The sequence below is a fragment of the Apis cerana genome, linkage group LG16 (assembly GCF_029169275.1).
Source record: "Apis cerana isolate GH-2021 linkage group LG16, AcerK_1.0, whole genome shotgun sequence".
Taxonomy (NCBI): domain Eukaryota; kingdom Metazoa; phylum Arthropoda; class Insecta; order Hymenoptera; family Apidae; genus Apis; species Apis cerana.
The window spans coordinates 6579884-6606406 of record NC_083867.1 but is presented as its reverse complement, the minus strand read 5'-3'; the positions used below and the strand labels follow the sequence as shown (position 1 = coordinate 6606406).

The 26523-nt window shown below is 46.3% G+C and overlaps 1 protein-coding gene and 1 non-coding gene across 3 annotated transcripts in view; one reads left to right on the top strand and one right to left on the bottom strand.

Annotated features, from left to right (window-relative positions):
* Nucleotides 1-136: 136 nt before the first annotated feature.
* On the bottom strand, nucleotides 137-210 carry Trnat-agu (transfer RNA threonine (anticodon AGU)). Its single transcript has one exon. It is a non-coding gene; the product is annotated as a tRNA-Thr (tRNA).
* A 5943-nt stretch (nucleotides 211-6153) lies between these two features.
* Nucleotides 6154-26523, top strand: part of LOC107993239 (LIM/homeobox protein Lhx3) — a 33954-nt gene continuing 13584 nt past the window's right edge. For both annotated transcript variants that reach the window (XM_062086782.1, XM_062086781.1), the window contains exons 1-2: nucleotides 6154-6582; nucleotides 12667-12711. In XM_062086782.1, the coding sequence (XP_061942766.1) occupies nucleotides 6309-6582; nucleotides 12667-12711 (319 nt within the window). In that variant the 5' untranslated portion in view covers nucleotides 6154-6308. The remainder of the gene's footprint in view (nucleotides 6583-12666; nucleotides 12712-26523) is intronic.

The window sequence follows — 26523 nt, the reverse complement described above, 5'->3', positions numbered from 1 at the left end:
ATATATTTTTGGAAGGCGTTCTTTCGTGTTAACGTACAACCAAAAAATTAGTGCAGTGGTGGCTTCTTTCTATCGAATATCTCGATATCGAGTAAGGAAATAGGAAAAAAAAAATAAAATATTTAATTAGCAACCAAGGCCCCGGAGGGATTCGAACCCTCGATCTCCTGTTTACTAGACAGGCGCTTTAACCAACTAAGCCACGGCGCCGTTGAAACGTGCTGAAATATCTATATATTTTAAATCCGTGATCGATAATTTATAAATAACATTAGATACACGTATATATACGATAATCTAGAAACATTATTCCCGAACGATCGTAAACATTTTACTATGGTAAACTCGTGGAAACGTGGAAAGTAACGTTCTAACGAGACTAAGTAAAAAGAGTACGGGTCCTCGATTTATCAATTCGCTTCCACCCCTCCTCGTGTCGAAAAGACGTATCAGACCTAGCTGAATCATTTAATACGCGCGTACAACGTAATCTCCGCTCGCGTATTACGTTTCTTCAATTTGAGAACCGGCTCTTTTGTGAATGGTTAACGAGAAGTTGTAATCAAGCTTTCTCGATCAAAAGATTTCCTCGCGATTGGCTCGAAGAAACGGATTAAAGACGTAGCCCCGGGCGAAACCAGTTATTTCCCTTTCGACGAGTTATCTCTCTCGTTTACTTCGTTAACGGCGGCTAAAATAATCCGTTGGCAGCGCGGATTGCTCCGACTCCGTTAATTTCTCATCGATCCAACGTCGACGAAAACGGGACGAGACTCTGTCTCAAGTTTTTCGATGCGTTAAATCCCTCCTATAGCGTCTTGAATTACTCGCATCGAGTCGCGCGCAACGCTCGATTAAATAAATTCCCTCTTATTCTTGGCGAGGGAAAAGGGCGTAAACAGAATCTATGAGAATTTGGATCGTATACGATGTTGTCGCGGGAAGCGCGAAGAAGTGGGACCAAGAGAATCGAGAAATATAGCGAGGAGATAGATGTATGGATAAAGAGTGGACGGGGGAGACGAGAAGACGGAGAGAAAGAGAGGATCGGGTGTTCCTCGTAAATTCTCGCGAATGGCTTCAAGTAAAATATAGAGGTGGCTACGTTCCGCATATGTCATTCCTGCTCTTTCTCGCTCACTTTACGAATACTCGCGGACGATCACGTACAGACGGATGTGTTTCGACCCAGTGCTTCTCAAACTTACGTTTTAAAATCGGTATACACGCGATCGATCGTGCTCGGACCTTGAATTTTAGAAAGGATTCACGTTAATGAATCTAATTCGCGAAATGCGTTCGATTGCTCGACGTAGAAATATCGATATTAAATAATTCCTGCGTCTCAGGAATAGAATTTCATCGCTAGGTATGATACATCGAGGATCGATCGAAGCAGTTAACGCCAATTTTATCAATCGATACTCTCGAGGTGAGTGATTTGAAACGAGAAGAAAACATTCTTCCCTTTTTTTTTTTTTTTTAACTAAGCGGAGAAAAATTCCTCGTTCCTCTTTCGAATTCTCTTCACGATACTTCGTTCGCGTCTCTGTTTACCGGTTTGAGAAACGCTGCTCCGACTTACATAAACGGTGGTGCCGGTGCATAGGTGGGCGGAGAAGGAAAGAAAGAGAAAGGGCGAAAGAGCGAAGAGCAAATCGTGGGGACATTTCACACGCGAGAGAGCACATGCTCGAGCCAGTAACTGCGAGGTACATTGGAAAGGACAGAACAAGATGTGTGCCCGATGAAAGTACATTTTCCGGTTGTGTACCGGCGCCGGTGATACGTAGGATTCTTCTTTTCCATTTTATTTTTCGAGACGATCCGGAGTTTTTGACATTTTCATTCCTCTACATACGCGCGTTTCTTGTGCGTTTTTCTTTTCTCCTTTCTCTTGGCATTCTTTGGAGGGTTTCAAGGTTTATAAGAATCGTAGAAATTAATCGGTCAGATACAAACTCACCTTACTCATGAAATCTACAATAATTTGCAATTCGACGTAAAAAGAAATTCGAGCGATGGTTCCTATTCTATCCGAGTAGAAATTATTCCCTTGTATCGTTTTTCATCGAATGATCGGTGGAGTGGGGATGGCGCTCGAAACGTGGAGGTGATCCATGATGGTAGAAAGTAGCGCAGAAAAAAGGGGGAAAAAAGAGCATCGCAACGAGATAAAACTTGGAAATAGCGACTGGCCAGGCTGCGATATCAGTTTCCGCGAAACCGAATAATTTTTCCCTTCGGTTTGAGGAAAATAACGGGAAATATGGTTCTTTGGAGGCGAGACCGATCCTCCGGCGGTGGCGATGCGAGGAGAGTGAGAAACTGGAAAAGAGAGAATAGAGAGAGAGAGAGAGAAAACAAGCATAGTAAGCTCGAAAAGCTCGAACAGCTCGAAAAGCTCGAAAAGCCCGAAAGAGAGTGTCACGTTTCCATGGAAACCTGGTGGGGCAACTCCGCCTCTGGACTTGTCGGTTCGATATCCTCTCGTCTGCTCCCTCGCTCCAACGTCAACGTGTTCCACATTTTTCCAACCCGGCCTCGCCAAGCATTTTCCCCGCTGGTTCAACGAAGAGAGAGAGAGAGAGGGAGAGAGAGAAGTCACCGATGGCGGAGCGGCGATCTGAAAAAAACCTCTTTTTTCCACCGAGACGCTTCGATACTTTCGAGTTCCACCAGGACCTCGCCACCTACCACTTTCGCGCTCATAACCCAATTCCCATTCCTTCCCACCTTACGACCTTGCTACGTCGCTATTTAACCGAATGAATGAAACAGCAAGGAAGAATGGATCCGATTCATCGCCCCGCGTGTCTTTAAAACGAACTCGAATGTCGTAAAACTTGTCCACGCGTCCCTTTTCGAATCAGAATCTTTCCATCTTTTCGAGGAGATCGTAGGAATCGGGGTGAGACTTGATTTAATTAAATTCGAGGAGCGCGGTGATTAAGCGTGGCGAAAATAAATAGATCGGTGGTCGCGAAATTTCGTTCGAGGGGGGAGGGGGGTAAGTCGTGTGGAAGTGGCGCGCGCAAAACGTGGTAAAAGCTAACGTTGGCGATATCTCGGCCGGACGTGACTGCTGGATGTCAGTCGGAGGTCGAGGAACGTAGGTTTAATTTCGTTGAGTGCATCCAACGGGTGATCCGTTCCCCTCCCGATACGGGGCTATCCGGGGAACGTGTGCATGTAAGTCGTTATGCGCGCGCGTGCATTCCAGCGATGGCCACTCGCGATGCGCCCCCCTCCCTCCTTCCGAACCGAATCCGCACAAGGTTCGCGTTTTCGAAAACGTTTTCGTCGTGTTGGAAAAAAGGAAACGCACCACGCGACGCGAGCTTCCTTTCCCAAGAACCGCGATAAGCTCGGTGGAGGAGCTGTTAAGATTTGTTGGATTTTCAGGCCTTTCAGAGGCGAGTGTCCAGAATTTATCGGTGAGGCGATATATTTTCATATTTTTCGAAGAAGCACCATCCGTGGCACACCGCAGTGATTCGAAAGGCACGTCTCCTTTCGCGAAACGAGAATTTCCGATTCTCCATCACCCATTTTCCATAAATTTAAGAAATCTCTCTCTCTCGTAAACGCGCGCGTAAACGCCGGATCGAAAAGCGGCGCGGGGTTTCGACTTTTCCGTTCGATCCGGTCGCGAAATCTCGCAGCAGGATACGGAATTCGGGTATCCCCCGCGCCGTTTCTTCGCACGAGGGAGACGAGTCGCGGCGCAAGCGTGGCAACACGGACCCCACCAGAGAGTTTCCCCCCTTTTAGGTGCGAGCTGGCGCGAGACGGCTCGCTCGGCGGCGGGCGTCGATGGTAGGGTGGAAACCTCTCCTCCGGCAGGGCGATGCACACACAGTTTCACCCAACGTTCGCAGCCACCTCCACCTTCCTACGCGTCCCTCCAAGTCCCTCCAGGTCCCTCCAGCCTTCCGTTCCTCCGCGTCGAAGCCAGGAACCCCGCGAAACCGGCTCCATAGTGCCGCGCTACCCGCTAATCAAATCGCACATTCTCGAGATCCTCGCGCCCGTCTTTCTCCTATTCTCTCGGCTCGCTCGGCATCCAACTACGCGCTCTCGTTACCACCGGTGAGAAGAGGAAGAGAGAGAGAGAGAGAGAGAGAGATATGTTCGGAGGGACGGTGGATCGGATCCGTGGTGGTTCGGCGGAGGAGAGCGAGGAAGCGGGAAAAGCGGAGGAGCGGAATTAAAAGGAGCGTGGAAGATCGGCTGGTCGGAGTGTAAAAGTGGAGCTACGTTGGGGCGAGCGCCTTTTACGGGCGGCGCGTCTCCGCGGGAGATCGTGAAAGGACGGGAGTTGGCGAGAGATTAATTCGGGGGAAGGATCGAAACGTCGGCGGACGGAATTCGGAGGATCGGTAAGAAAAATCGGCGGAAAGAGGAGAGATCGAGGGAAGAAAGTCATTGTCAGTGGACAGAGCGGGGGATAATCATCGGCGTGGCGGGTGAATGGAGCGGAGCGTCGCAGGCCGATGACGAGGCGGAGACGGGTCCGGCGCGGCCGATCAGCAGGGGAAAAAAGGAAAGGAGAGCGTGGCAGGACGAAAGGCCCGATTCAGCGGGCGCGGAATTCGCCGTTTCTTACCGGGCTGTGCGGCGCGACGCGAATCCGCCTCGGGATCGGCGCACGAAAACAAGACCAGCGAGGAGGACCGTCCCAAACCTATCGCTGCTACGCGGTCCGTTCCGTTTTTCTCTCTATCGGCATTCGGGATTTACATTCGGGTCCGGTCACGATTTCCATCGACGCGCGTGTAAAAACCGACCCCGGCAGCCCGCCGCTGATCAAAGGCGAACGGCCGAGATAGACGCGCCTCGCCTCGCCAACGGATTAGAGGATAGAACTATAGACGCGCCACCGAAACCTCCTCCTGATCTTTGTCGTTCCGCGTCACCGTCCTCGTCGTCCTCGTCGTCGCGGTGGCGAAGCACGTGGAGAGGAACCGTTGAATTTCGTATTAGGATTGGAACGCGAGCAATAAGAAAGGCAGCAGCCTTTAGAGGTGGACGTGGATTATCATTTCGTCGCATAAATCCGCTCGATCGTAATATATATGGGATCGATTCGGAGAAAGGAGGAATCGCGGTTCGAGAGAAATCGAGCTCGCATCGGTCTCCGTTCGCTCCGGTATCCGGTGTCGATTGCGATGCGATCGAGTTCTTCCATCTCGTCGCATGCGCTTTGCAACCGATTGTGAAATCGTGCAAGAGTAACGAAAGAGGGAAGAAGATAATCCTGTCGCGCGGTGGCCGGCGAGCGGAGATTCGCGCGCGATAATTTTACGCGAGGAAAAAGTGGCGCCATTGGAAACACGGGCTATAGCTAAGGTTATGGTCGAGATAAACCGGGGCTCGTGGACAATACGATAAGCGGCGTGGACTCCCGTCGCATCGCGAGAGGGACGCAACGAGTGCGCTGCTGGCTTCGAGTCCGCTTGGGCCGAGCTCGGAACTCGAGCTGCTCTCTAGTCCAGTCCGATTCCCCGCCTCGAGCGCGTCCTCCTCCTCTTTCGGCCGACACTTGTTTTTCTCTTCGAAGAACAAAAGCCTATCGTTCCGTTCTCCCGCCGTTCGAGTTGGAGCCACCACTTCGGAGCTGGTCCATCTCCTTGAGACGCATTTCGGAAACGGAGGAAGTTTCTTCTTCGTGGAAGGAGAGCGACGAACGAGATTCCGCGCGCCAGTTTCCCCCCCTCTGCCGGAGAGGAAACTCGTTATTTACCAACAAGCCGCTCAACCTCGGCCTCTTGACGAGGCTCGCGCCTCGTAAACATTGGTAAGCCGCGATACAAAGTGGCGACAGACGGAGGAACGAAACGAAAGCGGGCAGATCGTGCTCTCGTTCTCTTCGCCAGGCAGACGGGCGAAGGTGAGGGAAGCGAGAGGCTCTCGACGATCGATCGCCAATCGGCGACGACGGTGACGAGATTACGAAGGAACTTTGGACGATCGAGCGATAAAGAGAGCGGTGGAGAAGCCGATCGCGTGCTCGGGCGGAGCCGCGGAAGTGCGAGATCGACGACGCGTTGGTGAAAAGTGGAAAGTGAATATCGTGGGAATACGATCGTCGACCGATGCTGAGAGGGAGGCATCCGTCGTGGTGACGTGGTGCGTCCGCAGCTGAAACAGGATCGTTCCCGCGACTTACTCCTCTCCGATTTATACTGGAGCTGTACTTGCCGTACGCACCACTGCCGGGGGGTGGCGGGATCCTCCCGGCGGTGAGCAGCGGGCCTGGTTCGGGAGGGTGTCGTCCCGTGCTATTGGGTGGCGTCGACCTGTCCATGTCGGCGGCGGTGCAACCGGTCGCCACGCTGCCCACGCTGCCGAGTTCCGGTCCGCCGCCGCCGCACAATCCTCTCCACCACACGGCCGGGGGACTGGCGTTGCCGGCGTTGGGCTCGGCGCCGGTCATGATGCCGCGGCCGCCGACCACCGCTATGCCGCCCTTGGGCCCCTCGTTGCCGCCCTCGCACCAGGACGCCGCCGACTTGGCCGAGGCTGCCCCCAACCAGGACGTCCTCCTGGCACTCCTCGCCAGGAACAAGAACTTGGAAGGTAAGGATTCTTTTCTTTCGCCACCGCCACCCTCGTCGCCCGACCGAGCGCTCCGTCTTTTGTTATCCTCTCGAGGAATGCCGATCGATCCACGAAGATTCGATCGAGCTATCGTAGCGGTAGATGGAGCAGGAATTCCTTGCTTTCGATATCCGACGCGTGCCGCCGTTATGCCAACGTCACCCTTTCGTTCGAGATCGTTGGAAGGAATTTGCCGACGATCGTCGATTCTCCAACGCCCGCTCGAGATTCGAACAACGATTCGAAAGAGACGGTGAGGTTGGGAAATGAGCTATAATCGGTGTAATCTATGGATCCCACTATCTGTTGGAACGAACTTAGCTCGTGAAATAACGTAAACGTTTTTCCTAATTGTGCAACGTCGATTTTTGAAACCACGCTCGTCGAGAGATTCATTAAGACCGTTTAGAGTCTTATTAGAAAATTATTACAAATTGTTATCGTCGAGGAAATGTCGCAATTTTCATAATTTTATAGAAACATTTGTGAGATAAGAGGTTTTAGTAACCTAATAGTTCAGTCGCTATCGCGAGTTCTTGTAATATCGGGTCAAGTTAAAATTTTTGTGCTATATTACGCGAACAGTAGCGCGATAAGAATGCTCGATCCGAATATTCGATAAGATTAACGTCCAGCTTGAGAACGAATGATCGTTACATTTGGGCCACCTTTGTATCGATCTCGAAATATCCGGTTTTTTTTCTTTATCGAGAAATTTTTAATCCACGTAGTAGTATTCCTCCAGATATCTCGAAAATACATTCGCCCCGAATCAAGAGTCCCGAGAAGGAAGGAAGGACTTGGTTGTACATTCCTTTCTCTATTATTTTTCGCGTAAATGCAGTTTGCGCTTTTGCGTGTTCAATATTTAAATCCGGTAATATCGGATAAGTAAATATCAAATAAGATTTCGTGCCGGATACATGTATTTTTTACGCTCATAGTTATTCTTCGCCGTAATTCTTTAAAGTTTTCTCGTGCATCTTTCGCACTTGCTCCGCGAACCAAGTTATCGCGTGTATTATTTATGCACTCGATCTCGGTGAGTCGAAGAAGGCCGAAGATTTCCTCAATTATGAATCCACCTATTCGGAGATTCCTTCGTTTCATCACTACACGTCCACAAGTATCCACGTTTTCCATCCCTAAATAATTTATATCCGATCAATTTGAAAATTATACGTTAAATATTTCACGTACGATTAATATAATAATAATATCGTATCTTCGAATAATCACCTTACTCGTCCCGGTATTAAGTTTCCATTCCAAAAATATGGAATATCTCTACAATTTTTACCGCGTATTTTTATTCGATCTTAAAGAGAACCGGTCGAAATGCTCTCTCGTTTCTTGAAATTGTATTTATACGTGTCTATCTCGATTAATTTCTTGAGCGAAAAATTTCTCTCTCTCCCTCTCTCTCTCAGATTTACAATTCCATAAAAATACCCAGGTACATTTAAATCTGGAGAAATCTAAATGGGTTAAGGTTAAGGTTCCAATCGGGGTATTTATAACTCGCATCGGAACGTTTGAAATCAATTCTTCGATCATTTTTTTTCTTTTTTCTTTTCTTTTTTTTTGATACAACAAATTTACAAACACCACGGACAGTTGGAAACGTTGTCGGTCAAGTCGTGGCTGAGTCGTTTCTGGACGATAAAGGGGTAGGTGTCGGAATAGTTTGGCGGGCCCCGCGTAAAGGTTTTGTTAAAAGGGCGCGGTGAGGGTGGTGGATATTTTAATAAGGTAAGTGCTGCAAGGCCGGTTGCTATGCCATTGGGGCGGTTTAATCATGTAATGTGTTCGGAGGCTCGGCCACCCCACAATCAATACGGTATTGCCTCGGGCACGATAGCGAATGTGCTTAAATCTAAACCTAAATCTAAACTTAGGCCCAAACAGCAGAACCTAAACTATGCACGTCGCCCTTTTCCAGCCCTTCTCCGTCCGTCATTTTCCTACGCGTCGATTCGTATGCGCCAAGATTAAGATAAAAACGATCGCGAATGATTCTGATAAAATTGAAAATCCCCGAAAATGTGCGGAAGAGGCGAGGTGAAATGGTTGGGCGAGAAGATTTTTTTGGCCGGGAAGATGAGGCAAAAGTGGTGGCGCACCGACAAAGAATGGAAAGCTCCAATGAGGTTGTCAAGCATCCCCCGAGTAAATAGTAACCATAGGAAACGGAGGTTCGCGGCGAATGGCAGTCGGATGGATACAGGGGTGAAAAGAAAATGGCGGCTGGTTAGAGGGCGCGTAGCATTCGAGCGCGGGGGTGAGAGTCGGCGGGAAAACGAGGATGAAGAATTCTTGGTATCTTCTTTTTCTAAGTCGAGGGAAGGAACGACGTGTCCATTTTGCTTCGCTCGAAGAATCTTCTTCGTACTTTAAGAATTTCGAAGTCGAAGCAGTCACTGCCGATGATTGAAACATTCGCTCGTGTTACGAGGAGGCTTGTCGAAAATTCTTGCGCGGAAGGTTTTCCTTTCGCTTTGCCTTCCTTTTTTCCATCGATGCCTCTGGAAGGATTCACGAGAATCGTAAAGGATACGCTCGCACAGATTTATCGTTTGAAGAATATTGAAAGAACGGTGGTGATAATTATTGTACGATATCGCATGAAGAGTGAAAAGGATAGGAGGAGAGGAACCGATGATAGAACGGAGGGAAGGAACGTTAATGGTTTGTTCACCGCGCATCGATTAGAAGCGGCGAGGCGAACGGTAAATTTTCCGACGTAATAAAAAGTTGGCCGCTCCTTTTTCTTTTCGTATAAAAGGAGGAAGAGCGTTTTCCCACCTCTACATCTCTCTGCCGGCGAAATGGTGGCGGGCCGGCGAGAAGGGAATTGCTTTCCAAGTCGAAAGTTTTCTGCGGTGGCGGTGGTGGTTTTTCCTATTTTTTTATGGCATCGCCGCACACATCTCCTCCCGCACGCCCGTGGAAACCCATGGAGAAACGAAGCCCCCAGCGCCGGTGGCTATCCCACCCTTTTATTCCTCCTCCTCCTCCTCCTCCTCTTCGTTTTCTCCTCACGACTTCGCCTCCCTCCCCGAGTGACCACTCAGCGTGATACATCGGCCTGGTAACGTCGTTAAACACCGGTTATTAACTCGCTACGACCAGTCTTTCCGTCTTTATGAGGAAAAATTATTGGATCGGTTATCGATATATATATATATACATATATATTTCTTACGATCTCGAATTGGCTTGATTCGTTATTTCGGGATAACGTTTGAATTACGCCTTTGAAAATATTTATTAGATAATCGAGTACGTGGTTCGAAAAATATTTGACACTTTTATGTATCGAATATATATAATAAATATTATATACGCGCATATATATATATATATATATAATTTGGCAAACACTCGTTCAATCGTCTGATAAGATATTTGTGTTTATTATCCGTTTAGATTTAAGATAAGTTTGAAAACAAAAAAAAAATCTAATAGATTATCTATTCGAGAATTATTACAACGCAAAAACTCTTACTACTTATTCGTACTTTCGTCAATTTAGCCGAGCAATGATAAATTGGCGCACCTTGAAAGATCAAGGTTCAGAAATCTAGAGAACGTTTTAGCCAGGTTTACCAACTTGGCGGGATAGGAGGATTGGACGGATGGAATTTAATCGAGCATAAATTTGGCGCGGAGCATGGATAAACGCGCAACCGAGCCTCGTACGACTCGTTGACGAATACGCTGGTCGAGGATTGGAGTAAAAAGTTGGTAGCGTAAAGATCGACGAGGCTGGTTTCCTGTCGCGAGAATTAATGGGACGATAAAACGCCGCGAGGACACGGAGAAAAACGAATGGCGTGTAAAGTAGCGTCTGGGAAAGGAGGAGGAACCGTTCCTTCGGCCACGCGTCAAACGTCGAGTCGGCATCGAGTTACCCCGTCTCTCACCCTGTGTTACGTCGCCACCGACTTTTTTCCTCTCGTCACCGATCCAACTCCACAATCCATTTCCGGGTTGACGTTTCAAATAGCTCGAGGTTTGATCGATAGTTTCTTTTTTTTTTTTGAATCGATCTTTCTTTCGACCTTTCTTTTGTTTTTCTTTTTTCTTCTTCGTTTTTTTCTTCCTTCGATCCTCCGCTATACTCGTGGGATCGTGAACGGTGAGTGTGAGCTTTTATTCTTGTATTTTTCGTGTTGTCCAGATCCAATAATGTTAATCGTCGTTTCTTTTTGCATGTATGTACAAGTGTGTAATGGACCACGCAATTCGATTATTATATTCTCTCGTTGCAGTTGTCTCCTCGAGAGATCTTTGTCGCGTTTCGTGGTCCGCTCTGTAATTTGTGTGGAAAAATTAAAAAAAAAAAAAATATACGATACTGCGACACTGTGTTATTTGAAAGATTATATATATTTCTTAGAAAAGATTTAGCAGATCGACGCTCGCAAGCAAGCAAGTTCGAGCGAAGAATCTAAACGAAGAATCACGATAGTTGCATGCATGTTTCGTTCTATAAAACGTTCTCCTTCTATCGATAAGGCGCCGCGACAAGAGTCGACCTCCTTTTCAGAAGCATCCACGCGAGTTGGCACATTTATTACCAACGTTGAGATAACGTTATTACACTATGATTTACCGCCATATGTCATTGATTCGGCCGATCGTCTAAACAGAACTTCTTCTTCGCGAGATAAGATTAGAAATTTTGTTCGTCATTGCTACGCTGAGAACGCTGAACTTTGATTAAAACGTTTCAAACAACGTACGATTCCATTCGAAATTTGTTCTCACCTACATTTCAATTACAATTATCCAATACGCAATAAGATGAATGATCGTTGACCGATCTTCAATTTCGAATGGAATTTCTGGTGAAGCGAGAAAGAAAAGGAAAAAGTCACACAGTTATTGAGATCGAGATTTTATTTATCGCGATATACGAGGCATCGTGTAGATAAAACGAAGATCTAGATAAGAAGGAGAGATTTAAAACACTCTAACTGGATTAATAACCCAACCTTCCTTCCTCCTCCTCGTAATTTATTCTCAGAATCAAAATTGGTCGGTATAAATGACGTAAAGAGGAGAAGAAGGAACCCGCCGCGTTTAGTTTCTCGTCCTGCTCGAAACAAAGCTGTGGAAACGATTCGATCACGAGTGGAAGCAAACATGTCGAGGCAAGGACAAAACACGGTGTAATCCGAAACGTTACACCGAAAGCTCGAGGGGGTTGGTACGTGGGAACGCGTGGCTTGTTTTCCTCGTAGGCGGTGGATCCTTTCGGGTTTTGCGGCTCGGTTTTTCGAGCCGATCCTCGCGTGTGCACCGCCGGTTTTTCCGCCGCCACGTGACTCCACGATGAAATTTCGGTCGCCAGTAATCACGTGCGTGCCCACGCGTTCCCCTATTGTTGCGCGAGTTTACGCGATCGGAGATTAAGTGGCTGTTGATGGGAACGAAAACAGCTCTCGACTCTGGGCCGCAGCGTTTCGTGCGAGTCGAGAAAGAAGCAGCTCATTTTTTCCTCTTTGCTTTCTTTTCCTTTTCTCCTTTTCTATGTGGAACACGTAAGAACGAATGATAATATTAAAATTGGGTAAGAAGATGGAGGATATTGCACAGGTAGGTCCAAGACGAATGAATATGCGCGTTTCTGGGTAAATTATTTATGATCGCGCCTCGGAGGAAGAGTGTCGCCGAGCCGACAATGCTCTATAAAAACGTTACGGTGCCGCCAGGACAAGCTGGCGTATTGTCTCAGCGTTTTTTGAAATCTTACGATAAAACCGCAAACGAGACAGTAAAGAAACCGTATTCGTCGGGATATCAACTTCAGTGTAGCTTATTTATTTTGTGCAACTACCGGAGGAGATATTTCAACGCCTTTTCCTTTTTTCTTTTCTCTTTTATTCATTTTCTTTACCTTTCTTTTTATATATATATATATACATATTTTTTTAATATTTTTCGTTATTTTTTTCCCCCCTTTCATCATTTCGTTCTCTTTCATGTTTACATTACGTTTAAGTTTGATTTCCTTTAACGAATTTAATTTAGTTTATTTTTTTCCTTTTGTTTTAGAACGGAAGATCGAAACACCAAGCTGTTTTCCGATCAAGGAAGAACGTGAGTCTCTTTTAATTTGATATTTCTTTTGATCGATCACGTATTCATTTTTTCTTTTCCTTCTTTTTTTTCTATTTTTTTTATTTTTTCCTTTCTTTTCTCCATCCGTTTATTTACTTTATCACATGACTCATCGATCGATTATATCGTTTTACTTACGAAAGTTTTACCATTTTTTCGAACGTCTTAAAAAAAGACCAACTGGTCCGCGATAGGATGAGAAGGGAGCGATGATCCCTGGTCAAGCACCGATCCTTTTCCTTTTCGAGTGGCTCGGTATCAAAGCTCGCTCGTACGAAGGGCTGGAAAGGCTGGAAACATTACGTACAAGTCCATCGTTCCTATCCCATATGTCGTCGAGGATGCAGTGTCAAGCACGGCAGTTGGTCGCGCTGCACTCGTCCTACAATGGTATTGTTACGTGCGTTGAGAAGGTTGCGTTGTTCGAGTTGTTTATCATCCGATCCTATCGTCCAAAGTTTCGAAGCCAAAGTGGTACCACGATTCCTCGTGGAAAATGCGGGTGCCTCCGAGTCAACCCCCTCTTGAACCTTTCCACATATGTATTAGTCTCTCGATGAATTTTTCAAAGCAAGATCTTTATCTTGCTTAGATAGGAAATAAACAAGATAGGTGTGCATCACTTCTTCCAAAGTCGAACCCGTTGGATCGAAGATTAAAATAAGAGAGAGCGCGGTTTGCGAATGGAGATGAAAGTCATTTTGCGAGGAAGGGGTAATGGAGGCGATCTTACGTAGTAAAAAGAAGCCGCGTGTTACGGTGCCGCGTGCATATTCATTGGCGCACATGGTGGCAGAAGACGGGGCACCAGTTGTTTCGACACGCTCCTGCCACGTGCGGCCCACGTGGCCGCCCGAACGAGTGGATTGTTCATTCCAACGTTTCCACCTCTGGCCACCAACCCGAAACAACATCGGTCTTGCGTCGCAAACACGTCATAATGGGAAGTAATTGATAAAACACGAGGAGACACGGTGCCTCGAGACATTGCACGTTTGAAGAGAGGTCGATCGAAACTGCGATCGATAGAAGGTAAAATTTTGTCAAATTTTTAATCCATATTTTATATTTCAGCGAGTCGAAGTTAGCGTCTGCTTCGAGAACTATTTTCTCGTAAGTAAAAAAATGATAGAGCGGCGAAATTGGCGCGGCGACGTTTACGCATCGAATCGATAATGGTGTCCGCAACTCCATTAAGATAATTGTGGGGCCGCTTTATTTCTCCTTCCATTTGTTCGTCTATCCGTCTGACTATCTGTCTCGTGCGCGGGAACACGAAGTGGAGTGGAAGGGAAACCAACAAGCCCTGCGCCTCCTGCGAGAGCAAGTCTTGAAAGTTGGAGGACAGAGAGGGCAGTTTGTATTACGCCGCCCGTCTGACCAGGATGGTTTCATTATACTGGCCAGACGGTGTATAATAAGAATCTTCCAACAACTCGCTTCTCCCTGTTTCACCCAGACGTCTTCTTCGCGTTTGAGCATCGTCGAAAGTAATAAAGAAAATGCAATTTTTTTTTTATACGGTTTAATTTCTAGGTTTTCAGAGTTTTTAAGAGAAGGGACAAAAAAAAGAAAAGAAAATATCCTCGATATCTCTCGATTCGTGGATAAATTCGTCACGAAATGTAATCTCTTTTCGATATAAAAAAGAAGAAAAGAGTAAGAGGAGAGGAGAAAATGTATAGATATCGCGTGGCGAAGAATCACGGGACGGGAACAAAACCTCTTTTCGATCGCGACGAAAAGTCGGTTTGAAAGGACAACGCAGTTGAAATGGTACTCGCGATGAGCAACACAATATGCAGTTGTCAAACATAGAAATGAAACGGTATTGTAACGAAAGCAGCGGGGGAAAGGAGGGGGAAGCTGCAAACAAAGCGCCTTAGCTGTTAAATAGCTTTTTTTTTTTTTTTTTTCTGAACAACGTTCTGACTGTCTTCGATCGAGTGGTTGGCTTAAGAGCATTGAACGAGTCACGTGTCGACCCGTGTCCACCGGATGTCATGGTTTTGTCGCGTTTAACGCCTCTTCTGCGAACCATTCACTACGCGGCAAAGCCTATGGGCGTTTCCTTTTCCGCCCAAATGATCGAGCGATTCGACCTCGTACCAAGCGTGAAACCAAAGCTCTCCTTTTTCGAAAATTGCGCGCGCCTCGTCGCGATCGAATCTATACACCGACGTGAAAGTCCAAATGAATCTGAATATACCCGTTTTCAACGCGAGAATTTTTTTCATTTAAAAGAATTCCATATTCCTCCACGATCTATAAATATCAATTAGAGATGACGTCGATTCACCTTGTACCAGTTCCCTTCGATGAATTTTAAAACTACTCGAGTATACGGTTGGAGAAACTGTAAGATGGGAGAGGAGGAAAAAGGCGAAAAAGGAATGGAAGAGAGAGAAAGAGAGAGAAGAACGGTACCGGCAACACCATTTTTACGGAAAAACGGATCTTCACGGACGATTACGCGATAGAGGTATGGGAACTGGGGCGTCCCGATTCGCCCATAAATCTACCTGCAATTTGCAATGCATGCCATGGACACCCGTGAGGCATTCCTCTGGAAACGCCGCCGCCACCCGTCCTTCGTATTCGTATCGTGTACGTAGGTGTGGCACGCCAAGTATTGTCGCGCAAAACTGTTCTCTGTCCACAATGGTCGGTGACAAAACCGCGAATCGGTGACCGTGATGGATCGCCGCTTTTCTATTATATACGCAACACCACTGTCCTCCTACTAAAACTAGGCAAATCCACCCACGAATTATTATTGTCGTTCGATACACTCTACGTGGTTCACGCGTCGATTATCGTCTCTCGTTTCTTCTCGCCTGTTCATAGCGTTCGTGAAAGATGATTTTTACCGATAAATAAAGAGGAAAATTTGATTCTCCGACCGGGATTTTCTCTCCCTTCTCTTATATCGACGATTACGATAAACGTAAGTTTTCCATATCCGACCAGGGAGGGGGAGAAAAGGCGGGTATTATGAGCGTTCATTTGAATTCTATTCATGCACGCACGAAGCCCCGCTCGAGCTTTTCATTTCTTTTTTCGCGGGGAGAATTTCTCGAGCTTCCATTCATTGTTGCGTTAATAATAATCCTAAAACGGATTGCTCGAGTTTTCGATTTCGACGCTTAATTAAACGATCGATACGAGCGATGACGATTGGACGAATGAAAAATAAATTGGCGAATTCCGTGAAGAAAGGAGTTCGATCCTCGATGTCGTAATATATATATATATATATATATATATATATATACATATGCGAAAGAAACGGGCACGTTAAAATCTAAAGGAATCCCAGGATTCCCCTCCCGCTTCTCCGATACAAAAGAGAAATGCGTCCTGCTGACAAGTCGAAAGTCAACGCGCAGAAATCTGTGAAAGAAGAAAAACATATCGTCCCCTAATAGCCCTCATTGACGAGAGGGATGGACTCCTCTGTTTTCATTTCAATTTCTACCCCTTGGTGGCTGGATTCTTTCTCGAGGCCAGATGGCGTACGTTCTCTCTCTCTCTCTCTCTCTCCTTCCTATCCCGTCTTCTTCCTCTTTCTCGTTGCTCTTTGAACGCGCGTGGCGCGCACGGCCGTAGGCTCGTCAAGCCTATACGGTAGGTGGAGAGATCGAAATGATTGAACATGTCAATGTTTGGCTTGGCTTACACCGGCCGTGCCTGTAACGTGGTTAACGAATCGGTTTACTTTCCCGCGGCTTAGCTCGCTTTTCCTCGCTCGATTCGTCTCGGAACACGATGCTTTCCTCCCCGCGATAGTTGGAAAAATTAGAGAGAAAAGTGTTGCTATTCTTCTTCTTCTTCTCCTCTCTCCTTTCCTTTTCTTTTTTTCTTTTCGTATCGTAAAAAAGGATCCTTGACGAAGAAAGAGGCGGGGTGTCGCGCAACTGGGTTGGGTCGGGCGAGCAGTTTTTTTCCACATGATATTGGAGAAAAGGAAAGGAAGGTCGAAGCGAGCGGGACCTTCGAAGCTGGTCCAATTCAATTATCGTGGCTTGTGGCCACGGGATTGGGAGGATATTTCGAGTGTTTAAATTTAGACGAATGAAATAATAAGATCAAACGGTAAATATCCCCGATGAAAGGCAGCGGATGCAAACAAAACTTTTCAGACGAGGGTGTGCTCGAGCGCGTCGCTTCTGAAAATACATATCGCGATCCTCCCGGGGATCCCCCTCCCCCCTCGTTGCTTCGTATCGATTGTCGACTCCTCCTCCACCATGCCATGCGAGAGAGAGAGTTTTGGTAAACAGTTATCGCGACACGCGAATTAATATCGGGCCCGGTTAATTGAAAGAGATAACCGAAAATAACCGTTTCGCCGCCGATTTCTCTCTTTCTCTCTCTCTCCCTCTCTTCATCCTCCTTCCGTTAGGAGTAGCGTGCGCGCATCTCGTTTAGAACACGTGAGGACGTACGCAATTTGAACGATGTTTTTCATTTTGAGTAAAATATTGGAACGAACAACGAACGGATGCGGGGAAATTCGAAATTATATATACGCGATATCAACTATTAACTTTGGTTTATTGTTATCGTGTCAATCTCCTTTGTTCGATCTCGTTGTTTTTTTTTTTTTTTTTTGTGAAAATAAAGCAACTGAAATGTGTCTCTTTTAGATATTGAATATTATTCGCTACCATATCTTTTTACTCCGATAACTGTGGCACAGATAATTTTCTGCGGATAATCTGTAATTTTATCAACCATTTTTTTTTTTTCTTTTTCTTTTTTTTTGTTCTTTCACCGGTTTCTTTTAGTATAGATTTAAAAAAAAAACTGATAATCGATATTTTTTTTTTTATAAAAATAGCTTCAATCGACAAAAGCCTGCACTCGACTCCGTAACACCGATATTAACTTCTCATTTTATCGACTATTTCAAGGAAACGATCCGCATTACGATCGTAATAAAAGTATAAAACAAAAAAACGACAATTAACCATAAAAATCAGAGCCGATGACACGTTTTACGGATTAAGTCTTGAGGACAAACTTTTCGTACTTCTGTACTTCTCTGTGCATGGACGGAGAATCGAAGCTATTATAAATAAGAATCGAATTCAATCCGTTCGAAATCAGAGGCGAAACTCCTGCTGAGAGGAGGAGGAGAAGAAACGAGGCGAGAAGATTTTTGTTCTTTTTTTCTTGGGCCGAGCAGAAGACCGAGAGGGAGTTGAAAGTCATCCCGTTAATTAGAGGGATCGTTGGAACAAATCATCACGGGCCAAACCGCAAACCCCATAATTGCAGGCCTTATGGTTTCACCCGTGACACGAGCGCTTCCGCAGCTGACCGTCCACGTACGCTATAACGGGAACGCAATATCCCGGAACACCCGTGGACTATGGAAGCCATAATGTAGAGCAGCGCCCTCCACGGGAGTGATTCACCGAAACGAGCGACAGATGCACGATCTGGAAGATAGCCGGTGGATATATAACGTTCAACGTTAGGAAGTAGCCCGATAACTTCTTCTTCTTCCTTCTTCGACCGATATCGTCCTTCGATCTTACTATGATCTTTCGATGATCTTTCGACGATCCTTCGAGGATCCTTCGAGGATTTTTCGACGATTTTTCGACGATCCTTTGATGATTCTTCAATGATCCTTTGATGATCCTTCAACGATCTTTCGACGATCTTTCGACGATACTTCTACGATCCTTTGATGATTCTTCAACGAACTTTCGATGATCTTTCGACGATACTTGTACGATTCTTTGATGATCCTTCAACGATCTTTCGACGAAACTTCGACGATCTTTCGAAGATTAGAGGATTTATTTAATTGGATCGATGCGTAGCAACTCTCTCGATCACCGGATAAAAAAGAAAAGAAAACTTCTCTCGTCCATTGTTCTCCGTCGTCGGTTCTCCGGTTGAACAATGACGAAGGGGCCACCCCTCGAAAGGGCAATAAGAGGAACGGAGAAGAATGCAGACACGGAAACGGGCGAGCGCGTTTAGATAGTCGCGTCGATGCTAGAGAAGGGGAGGGTGTCTGGCGTACTGGCACAAAAAACAAGCCGTGGATCGCGGCGGATCTGGAAATAAGGGAATCACGCATAATCGGACGTGACAAGTGACGTTCTCGCCGGGTAGAGTCGTCGTCGTCGTCGTCGTCGTTGTCGTTGTCGTCTCCCCCTCCGGTGCTTTTCGTCGGAGCGTTACGACTACGAGGGGAGAGAGAAAGAGAGAGAGGAGAATGGAAATTCTCTCTCTCTCCCCTGTGGCTCGTATTCACGGTACACCCACGCACAATGACTGTCCCTAATAGGTACACGCAGCCCTTGATTAGAATCTAGGAGACGGAGAGAGATGCCGATGACTTTTGTGCCAGCTTGCGAACGCCTGTTTGCTCGTTCGATGTATCGGGGCTGGCTCTATTCCCCGTATCCGGCGTCGAGACTTGGATCGAAGCGTTCGAAGAGGAACGGAGTAGCAGGAGGGGGAAAAAGAAAGGAAGGATGGATTTTTTGGGAGGAAGAGGAGATCGAAAGTTACCCCTTCAAATCTTTTAGCTTCGATCGATTGTTGTTGCGTTTCGTTAAAGGAAGAAATATGGCCGACTCGCGTGACTCGATTTTGCGCAAGGAAGAGGCTAGAAAAATTTCGAACCGGACACCGTTCGTGCGTACGATTCGCAAATTGCACAACAAATATATACGTATAATATTGTTATTTCGTGTGAAAAGGGAAAAAAAGAAAAAAAGAAGTAGCGGAGGAAGGAAAGTCACGCGACATTAACGCTCCCTTTTTATTCGTAAAAAGCAAAGAGTTAGATTGATCGAGCATCAGATAGGAATGTCTCTTTCACGTGTAATTGTAATAATTAATCGTAACTTTTCAAGATTTTATCGTTACTATTATTCGAACTTCCCAATCAAAATCGTAATTGGGTTTAACGACGCTCTTAAAATCTGTTTCTAGAAAGGGTCTCTACCTTCATTCCCTCAATTATGCGCGCTTCGAAACTATCCTCAGCTGCGCGAGTTAACCCTTGAACCTCTACGAAATTTTATGGATCGGTGATTACAGATTAACGATAATCCGACACGAGCGTTTTTTCTCCAAATTATACCCGAGAGAAATTTTCACTTTTCTAATTCCAATTCTATAATAGCGTGAAGTACGAAAAAAGGAAAAGAAAGGGATAGGAGAGCGTTTGAAGAAATTACTGAAACAGTTGGAAGAAGCGCGTAGAGGGAGGGAAACGAAAAGTTGCGGGCGCGCACGCACAGTATGGATTATGAGCGTAGCAAGGCTCGACATTAGGTCCTCATGGGACGTTATTAGCGTTGGCTATCATGCGTGGTGCAAATAGAGCGTGGCCGAAACACGAAAGCATTACGCTTGATTACTCAACCTGCCAGCCAACCGATGAACTGGCATAATACGGCCACGGATGCGAATCCAAGCTCGGAAAACGCGGAGCGAAGAGATTTCGATCGTAGGACAACGTATTTCTCTCGCGACAGTAATTTGCTTCGCCATTCGAATTCACGCGAAGTTTCTATTTTTTCTCCCGATTCTTTTCCATACCTTTTTATTTCGAAAATGTCGAGTTTTCTCTCTCTTCGAGTTGACCCGTATTCGTACGTGGATAAAATTTTAAAACGCGAAGCAAAGGGAGAAAGGTAAAAGCGAATAGGTAAATCTACTGTTGCGAATTTTACTTATCTCCATATGTTTTCTTTTGTTTTAGCAATTATGCGATATCTGTTTAAAATGTTTCGATGACTTGTAATTAATCGACACTCGTATTTCGATAGGTAGTATTTCGAAATTCCGTCCATTGAGAAAGTGAATGATACGAATGAGTTATACGTTGGAAATATTTTTTCGTGGAAGAACGGTGGAAGAAATCTATTTCCACGGATATAGTCGACAACGATCTACCCTTGGATGGAAGGCGAGCATTTTTATAATCAATTTCGAATCTGTCCCGCCGATACGATCGGAGAATTGGCACGGGCTTCTCGATCGTGGGATCTCGTATCCCTCGAGGGGTTAAAGGGAATGATCTGGATTTCATCCGGCTGCGGTATCCCTCGGGGGAAACTTGGACGTTCCCTTAATTACTGCGTTTTACCGTCGGTGGAATAATTAAGACCAACGGCGGGGCACACGGCGAAAAACGATTATCGTCGAGGGGCGGAAAAATTCTGTGATTAAAGTTTACACGCGCGAGGAGGGGGAAAGGGTTTTAATTCGATCGAGTTTTCATTGCTTTCCAGGAAACCGAGAATGTTTGACCTTTCCACCGGTCGTGAAAACCGTTGCAATCGTAAAGAAGCTCGTCGCGGGGTGGAAAAACGACTGGACCCCTCTCCCTCCCGAACGATAAGATCGAAATAATTGTTTGCGAATAAAATCGAATGTTATTTCGGTGAAAACGTTAAGTCGTAGCATCACGATCGGATACGAAACTGAGAATTATTGCTGAGAAAGTAAGCACGATGCTTTTCTTTTCTTATTATAAAAGTTTTTCCGACGAAAAAAGTCATCGATCGAGAGAGCTCGTTAGTTTCCAGTTCTGCTCGCATCGGAGGGCGAACAATGGAAATCGTCACCTGCTGTCGATCCTTGGCCGCAACCTGTTCGATAGATTTTTCATGGGTTATCGATTGGGAGGCATCAATGGGCGCAATTATCCAGTCACGTGTCGGCTCGAGTGCGTGCATCCGAGGAGAGTCAAAAGGGATTTAGGAACAAGGTGGAGATAGAGCAGGTCCTTTTGCTTCTTTGAAAGAGCGGACGTTGATGAATGTCGCGCACGTGACACGAGCCATTCCGCCTCCTCTGACCCGCCACGGATCCGATCCGCTGTACTTTTCATAGAGATTTCAACGCGTGGAATCCCGTATATTCCTTTTCCCTTCTTTCTCCACTGTAATATAAACGCACACTGTGTAAATACAAGATGTAAATTAGCGAGTAAACCAATTTATCGAACCAATTTCTCTTTACTTCTCTGCTTTGTCCCTGGCGAAAGATTTTATCGCGTTGGATAAATTTCGCTCGTGTCAAGTGCGTGACTTCGATTCGAGTCGGCGGATAATGACGCGAACAGGTTCCAATCATCGCTAAATAGATATCCTGCTTGAACAAAAGTTCCAAGGATTATTTTCGTTCGAATTGAAAAAGAAAAGGAAGCGAAAGAAATGGATCGCGTTTCAAATGCTCGTTAAAAAATTAAGTTAAAAATATAGTTAATCGGTTTATTCGTTTAATAGGGAATATCAGGTGTCCCGTAATTTCGATCGTACAATTTGATACGCTCGCGAAAAGTACGGACGCAAAGTGTATCGAATTACGCGTAAGTTCGATATTAAAACCGTCGCCCTTTTTATTTTTTGAACGAATTTTTCCCAAAATTCCAATCTCACCTTTTTCTCGATCGAAGATTCGGCGTGAACGGTCGTAAAAGCGGTATCCTTGGACCAGGGCGATCCATCCGCCGCCACGTACACGTCCAAGTCCCGTGCCTCCCTGATTTCCCGGGGGGGTTGGCCGCCGTTCCGTTTCCAGAGTTCTATACGAGAGCCTCTTCTTCCGTGAAAACCGTGAAACTCGTTGTTTCACGGGGCCCGTTGATGATCGCGATCCTACCACTAACTTTGCCCTCGAAAAACTGTCTCGCCCCTTCCATTTTATCACAGAAATCGACTGGAAAATAAACGAGTGAGTTTCGCTGCTCTCCTCCCCCCGTTTTCGAAAACGTCGGAATTATCTGCCGACAGGAATACTCGGGCGTGGATCGTGTTGGTCGAATAGCGGAGCGCAGTTGGTCAAAGTTAAACTAGAAATCCAGGTCGAGCCGTTGTTGCAGGCTTAGCGTATCGATCTTCGATAATTCAGCAGAGTTCGCGCGGGCGGGTGTTTAATCCATTTACAAAAGTTGTTATCCTCCCTGTCATCCGATAATCCACCTTCGATGGATTGACGGGGACTTTACGCTTTCTCTCGCGAAACAAATTCTTCTTTCCACGCGATAACAAATTTCAAAAGGATTATTCTCGCAATCTGCACGACCCGACTCGAAATTCTCGCAATTTTTTTTTCCCCCCGATCTTCAGCGTGAGAAGGCAAGTAGCCAAAACTCCCTAGGACCCATGGGTGCCATCGTGGAACGTGTCGAGCGCGGAGGAAGAACAGCCGCGAACAATGAGCTCGAACACAATAGCGGATCGTAACACTTGCACACTGCCCCATAACCAGATCCACGTATTCCGCTCTCCGTCTCTGTCCTTCCTTCCAGCGCATCGTGTACGTCTTCCTCGTTCCAAACCGATGTATACATATCTCTCTCTCTCTCATCCTGTTCGTCCATCGCCGACTTCTAGCACGACAAAGCCCCACGGGCGCCTCGTGCAATATGCTGGCGAGTACACCGGATACTCTTGGGTTTTGTGTTTGCAGCGCCGTTCCCATAACTCCCCCGTGAATTCGCTCGGCTTGTTACATCTCCAGGGACAAGCCGGTGATATAATGTGAGAATCGGGAGACCGAAGACTCGGCGACGTGTCTTTTGCAGAGGTCCTCTTGCTTCGGAGTGAAAAAGAAAGGGGGAGGGTATTAGAGGACGAATGGAGGAAGAAAGTTGTCGAGCGGAACAGTATTCGAAAAAGTGGAAATTTTCGAGAAGGCGTAAAATATGACGCGACAATGAAACGCTGTGGAAGGGTACGCGTGTTTATTCTCGATGAGCAGCAGCTGAAAGTTTAACTGGTCCGATACAGTTGTATAACAAGCAGCTGCTTCCCGTCGTCCAGTCATTCACGTTTCGTTATTTTTTAAGGGAATCGCAGCTCCGCGTAAGATTACGAGCAAAGAGACGTATAAATCGAATAGCGTATTTTTAAGAAAATTTCTGGCGCGTGTCCACGTTCGGGCAGATGGCGAAGCCTTTGGCCTCTTCTCCCTTTTCTCTGGCATCCTTCGTGCTTCCTGTCGGAAGAAGTTGGATGTTGCGCGACGATGGCTCGGCTCAATGAATCGTGCGGTGTCTCGTTACCTCTGGCTTCGACACCGCTGGCTTCCACGGTCTTGTAGCGTTACACCCAGTGTATCGGTTACGGTATTTTAACCCTTCCCCTACGCGGAGTCAATGACTCGTTATCGGGCCTTTAACGTTCGAGGAGAGGACAATTCGATCGAATATACCTGTGCGTTTGGCAAATAATCAAAAGAGAGGAAGATTAATCGAATATATTCGTACTCGTTTCGAAACGAATAGAAGCTTAGATTAATACCGGTTTGTTATTCTTAATCGATAATCGTGGATGAAAGGATTTGATTGAGAACGTGTTCCGCAGGGGTGGATTCGACGCGACCACCCCCTCGATACGCAGCCTCAAAGGAAAGAGCGCAGAATGGGTTTTCATTAGAGGCCCTCCTAGACTCGATACCCGCGAACGGGTAAAAGAAAATAAGAGAAACGCCAGCTGTGCTCGCTGGGCCAAATGAAAAAAAAGAAAAATATATGTATATATTAATAACCTCTCTGCCTACGAGTCCACCTTGCTTTGATTTCCGGCTTCTCGACCTTTCTCGACCGGAAATAATATCCGTGTGTAGAAAACCGTGACGTTTTCGCTTCGTACGAAAATCACGGCGCCGAATTAATTTGTCAATACGCGTATGCGCTTCCGGTTTCGTTTCGCTGTGAGATCTTTTTACAATTTTAATACAGAAAAAATTCTCATCTATGTACATATATATGTGTATACATATCCTCGATCCGTTGGACGCATCGATTTCGTCTCTTTTAAACGAGCGTGTAACGAGAAGCCACTTTCATCGAGTGGAGCGTGGTAATAGATTAAAATCATCATCCTCCCTCGGCCAGAAACGTATATTGTCCCCTTAACACCCCTATCCTGGTAGTTTTGCTTTAGTTCACTTGACCCTACTTGTCCCATCAGGGGTGGTACGGAGTGGCACACGTCCTTTCACTCCCCTACCCCCTCCAATCTCTCCATACATCTCTCCTACTAAAATTCTTTCTCTCTCCTAAAATACGCGTTTAAATATATACCAAAAAGGAAAAAGACATGCCTCGAATAATATAAAATATCGGTGCGCATCTTTTTCAATTCTCTCCTGCACACATTCCGTCCATCCAGAGAGAGGTTTTTCGATTTTCCAGAGAGAGAGAGAGGCAAGCCTTATACCCTTATATATCCCCTCACTGGTGCGGTTAATACGGAAGAATGCGAGAGCGGGGCGACAGTGACAGGGAGAGCGGTGCGAAGAGTCCACGCAATTTCCTTAATGTACTCGCTAAATGTTCTAACCTCCCTCCAGCCTGGCGTTACGAATACACACGTACGTGCGCGTGTGTTACGCGGACACCCTTCGAGAAGAGCACAAGGGTGCGCGGTCACACGTGGAACAAGCTCGAAGGAAGTAGGCTAAGCGGGCACGAGTGGGTGTCGTGATAGAGACGATTATCGATTACGGGGGTAGGTAAGAGCGGCGAGGATTGACAGCGGCGACCTTGCTCGCGCGATCGTCTTCGATCCATCTTTTCCTTTTCTTTCTCTATTCGTCCGTTTCGAGGAGAGCATTGCAATCACAACTATGCGTAATTGTAGCATTTTGAAAGAACGTTTCATCTATTTCCTTTATCCTTTACGGGATACGTAAATTTGCGTGCAACGTGATAAACATTTGTATTGTTGTTTGATAAAGAACAATAAGCAAGGAGAGTTACGGGGGAGCATGAAAACGCGCGTATAAACATTTGGCCGTAATTTAATTAAGTACACATTTGACAAAACGAATTTGATACACTTTCCTCGCAAATTTATCCGCGCAAACAATATTCTCGCGATGTACATTTTATGGCGGATATCGTTAAACACACGGTTTGATCCGGCGCGTTACGTTTCGATCCACTCGCTGCTCCTCCGTCACGGATCATTTTGGACCCGTGATGGCGGTCTTTCTTTCTTCCTAGGACAGAGAGAACGGTAGGATAAAATGGTTAATGGGGTAGCTAATGTCCCCATATGCCTAAGCCAGCGCGTAGATATGCAGGACACGCGATGGGCGGTGCGCATAAATAATTTAAGCGCGGGACCATCATCCATCCTCGTAGAGAACCCCATTTGGCGTACGTGGCGCTTGCTTTGCTTCGCGCGTACCCAACTACCTTACCTACGCGTGCTGCGTTGCCGTGTCATAATTCAACGGACACGCTTCTTTGATCAGGCGGTGTGAGCGAAGCTCGTCCGAATTACGAGCCAATATCAACCTCGTTCGTGTAACTTGAGTACCGGTAATACCGGTCAAGTTATACGCGAATAAATTATAGAAATTGGTATACGTATATAAACGTATATAATTTCCCATAAAGATTTTTTCCATGAAGAAAAATACGTAGGCATTCAAGTTGCTCGTCGATTCATCGGTTTGAAATCGTTGAATACTCGCGTCGAGGCTCGTTTGTCAATCGCATAATCACCAATAAAGCCCGTTAAAAATGACTCGCGCTTTTCTCCAAGCGCGTGCACCCCACGCAAAGGAAGGGAAAAGAGCAGGTCCATGGGCTCTTTTTATCGAGGGTTTCATCCCTGGCACGATGAGCCATTCGCGTATTAGCCGGGTCCGCGGACACATTGTGCGCATTTTATACGTGTTTGCACAATTCCCGATGATTTTTCGTGGTGGAGGCCAACTGTTTGCCTGGCCGGGATCGGGCATAAGGGAGGGAAACGAATTCGGACGGCTCGGTTCCCGTTTTATCGGTCG